We start from the raw sequence: 3,775 nt of genomic DNA, 5'->3' as shown, positions 1-3,775 counted from the left end.
TTTTGTGATTTTCAAACATTTATTGCTAAACTTTATCCTGATGCACAAAACGTTGACCAGGTGTATTGAGAACATTTATAGAAGACATACAGAACAGTATAATCAATGAGAACTTAAACATTTTATATATGTAATTCTTGATTTTAGAGATATTAATATGTGAAGGATGACACCAGTGCAGGTATCCCTTTCAACAGCCAGTGCAGGCAACAGATTCACAGATCTCACAGGCGTCAGAGCGGGCAGCCACCAGCGCTGGAAAAAGAAAAAGAAAAAAAAAAACATGATTAAAAATAATATTAGAATGTATTTTCTGGTGGCCAAGAATGTCCACAGCTTTAAAATCTCAAGATGCATCAAATATGTGGCCATTCAGAACAGCTTCTAACACAGTTTTCTTTAGATGTGGTTTGATCATTTTTATCTGTTAAACAAATTGTTTAATTTTGTTTAACAATTTGACCCCCAAAGCCAATAAAACCTAATTGCTAAAGACTTTATTACTTCAGGTGCATTTTTATATATATGCACACACACACACACACACACACACACACACACACACACACACACACACACACACACACACACACACCAGTGCTGGTAGAACTAACAGTTCTAGCAGTTTTCCCATCTTTTTATACCAGGAAGTGAGACAGGGGTCCTTAGGGTGTAGTTAACCCTTTTTATGCCTGATTAAATCATGTTTTTATAAAAACTTTAAAGGGCAACATTTCCATCAAAAATTAAAATAAAATAATTAAAATAAAAGCACATTTTTATATTTATGTTATCAGTAGGTATTGTTAGTTTCAGTGTTGTGCTAGTTACTGAAAACCAGTAACTAGTTACCGTTACTAGTTACTTTATTTCAAAAGTAACTCAGTTATTTTACTGATTACTTACATCAAAAGGTAACACAGTACTGTTTTCTTTAGCTCGGTTTCCATTTTTGCGTATTCACTCTCCAGGTACTTAGAAAAAGTGTTTCGTCCCATTTGCCATGTGACGCCCGGTATCATGCTAACTAGCTTCCTGAAAGCAGGCGACTCCAGAATAGAAACTGGCTGCATGTCTTCTACAACATACCTCGCAATGGCTTTATCAACTTTTTCCTGGTTAGCAGGAGCAGTCATCAGTCACGTGGACACATTAGTCATTAGATTACTAGTTACTGCAAAAAATAACGGCGTTACTTTGTAACGCGTTAGCCCCAACACTGGTTAGTTTTAGATTTTGAAGGCTTTTAACACATTTTTAATTGTTTAAAGTTTAAATCCTTGTCTGGCACAAGGCTGTTTTCTGACAGAGCAAATTTAGAAATTAAAAGAATTAAAGCAAATCAGAACATTTTATAAATTACATAAATTTCATATATATGTGATCCTAAAAGGATACATTTTCATCAAAAGTTTGAATTAGAGTGTTTTTTAATTTTTTGGTCGGTCATGATTTGTCTTTATTCTCATGAATGGGTAAAATATTGTAGTTTTCTGTCAAGTATTTTTTGCTCTTTTATTCCCCAAAGCATTTTGTGACCTCTTTCTCAGATTTATAAAAACCCTACATTGGGTTTCATCTGGATGGACTGTTGGTTGGCTGAGCATCTTACTGCATGTCTGTATATCTGTACCTGTTGGACTTTGTTAAAGTCAGCCTATGTCACCATATTAGCAGTGTTATTATAGCTGATAAAATGATGGACGAGACGACATGAGGTGGAATCAAACCAGATGTGTGGTTATGACAGAAAAGCTCTAACAAAATGAGTCAATATAGGTTGAAATCTTTACCCAGCCTGGCCAGAGACACTCCAGCATCCTTCCTCAGACACAGAGGTCTGAATTCTGCAGGCAGGGCAGGGTGAGAACACATAGCTGCTGCTTTGACCTCCACCAGCTGGAGCTCCTGCTCAGCAGCATCTCTGCTCATCAGAGCCCCCAGAGCCTTCACCGACTCCAGAGAGAATCGAAAGTCTCCCTCCTATAACACAGAAACAGAAATGTTAGTCTGTTACTGTCATTTTGAAATATTTCTTACTTTCAACTCACAAATCAAATATATTTGTCACTTTTTACATGAGAACAATATATGACTTAAAACAGAGTTTGATCCCCCGGCTTGCTGGGTCAGGGCCTTTCTGTGCGGAGTTTGCATGTTCTCCCCTTGTCTGCGTGGGTTCTCTCCTGGTTCTCCGGCTTCCTCCCACAGTCCAAAGACATGCATGCTAGGTTAATTGGTGACTCTAAATTGCCCGTAGGTGTGAATGTGAGTGTGAGTGGTTGTCTGTCTCTATGTGTCAGCCCTGTGATGAACTGGCGACTTGTCCAGGGTGTACCCTGCCTCTCGGCCAATGTCAGCTGGGATAGGCTCCAGCAGCCTGCGACCCTTACAGAATAAGCGGTTACAGAAAATGAATGAATGAATATAAAATAACAAGTTACCATGTGCAGTAATAAAGAAGTGGGGCAACACTAATCACCTATATCTGAATTTTTTACTGTTAAAATCAAACAGAGACTGAAAAAATGTCAAATTACATGACGACAGAATTCCAAAAACAGAATCACAAGACAATGTGCTGATTGCAGATGTTGTGTGTTTTCAGGTTTCAGGTATTCTTACTGTGACAGTGACAGCGGCGGACAGCTGGAGCTGCAGAACCACGAGGAGGACTGTGGCACAAATGGTGCTCTTCATCTTGATGATTTTCTTCTGGTCCCTCTCTGAGAGTCTCTCTGTAGTGTGTAAGCAGCATTGCTTCAGTGTGTTTATAAAGGGTTAGGCATGTACAGGCCACACCTAAAGACTAGTTAATGATGAACACCAGGCTCTGTTTATGATGCCATAAAAACTGCACTGTTTGTTCTAAACTGTGGAAAAATAAGAAAAATGATTGTTTTATATTTGTGTGGTTGATTGGCATGAGTAGAGTACTCTGCACTGAACACATGATAAAGACCATTAACAGCTAATACTGCCTCCACACCCCTTTGACAGGGTCAGGCATGGGAACCGGTCTGTATGCAGAGAACACCAGATACACTCTGTACAACACATATACACATGCAATGGTATGTTCACTGAGGAGGCTGAAGTGCATCACAGATTTAGTTTCATTCATCCTTCATTTCCTATGACAGGGTGAACACATCTCAACAAAATATAAATATATTTGTGTAGGACAATGTGAGACATGTTACCAAAGCTGAGAGCAGGTCTGAACAACTAATTGAAATTTTGTCAGACTCACACTATGGCCTTAGTGCAATGTCCAATCGTATGTTTAGAGAAAACAATCGTTCAAAAGTCATCATATTTAGAGAAAAGAGTTGTCAAAAAAGGTGTCATGATAAGAGAAAAAAGTTGCTAAGTCATGTTTTAAGAAAAGTTGTTAAAAAGTCATTATGTCAAGAGAGAAAAGTTGTTAAAAATGATGTCATGTTTAAAGAACACATTTGTTTGGTACAGACCCCTGCAAAAATCAAAAATTACCATACAGAACTGAGAATAATTATATAAATATTATTATTCCCTCTAGTGTCAGAAAACCTATCATAATTACATAATCAGTCTTTTGACTGATATTGTAATGGTATCGTGTATGATATCGCAAGATATTTTGTCAAAATTGTAAAACCCTTGCTGAGTATAATCAAAAAGGTGAGTATTAAAAACAATTTTTTAAAAAAGTTTTATTTATTTAAACAATACAAACTACACAAATACATTATAACATAACATAAACCATCGATAGACACATAGACCATCAAAA

General features: G+C 37.2%; 1 protein-coding gene across 1 annotated transcript; it reads right to left on the bottom strand.

Moving 5' to 3' along the window:
• On the bottom strand, nucleotides 1–2,700 carry LOC146326246 (guanylin-like). Its single transcript, XM_084720091.1, has 3 exons — nucleotides 2,626–2,700; nucleotides 1,794–1,983; nucleotides 1–255 (listed from the first exon to the last, which is right to left on the bottom strand). Exons 1-3 carry the CDS (start codon nucleotides 2,698–2,700, stop codon nucleotides 191–193), a joined length of 330 nt encoding a protein of 109 aa, XP_084576217.1. The 3' UTR covers nucleotides 1–190.
• Nucleotides 2,701–3,775: the final 1,075 nt, after the last annotated feature.

Source organism: Lutjanus erythropterus, chromosome 6, assembly GCF_056507025.1.
Source record: "Lutjanus erythropterus isolate fLutEry1 chromosome 6, fLutEry1.hap2, whole genome shotgun sequence".
Lineage (NCBI taxonomy): Eukaryota > Metazoa > Chordata > Actinopteri > Lutjaniformes > Lutjanidae > Lutjanus > Lutjanus erythropterus.
The sequence above is the reverse complement of the archived record's forward strand: the minus strand, read 5'-3'. Positions and strand labels throughout refer to the sequence as shown.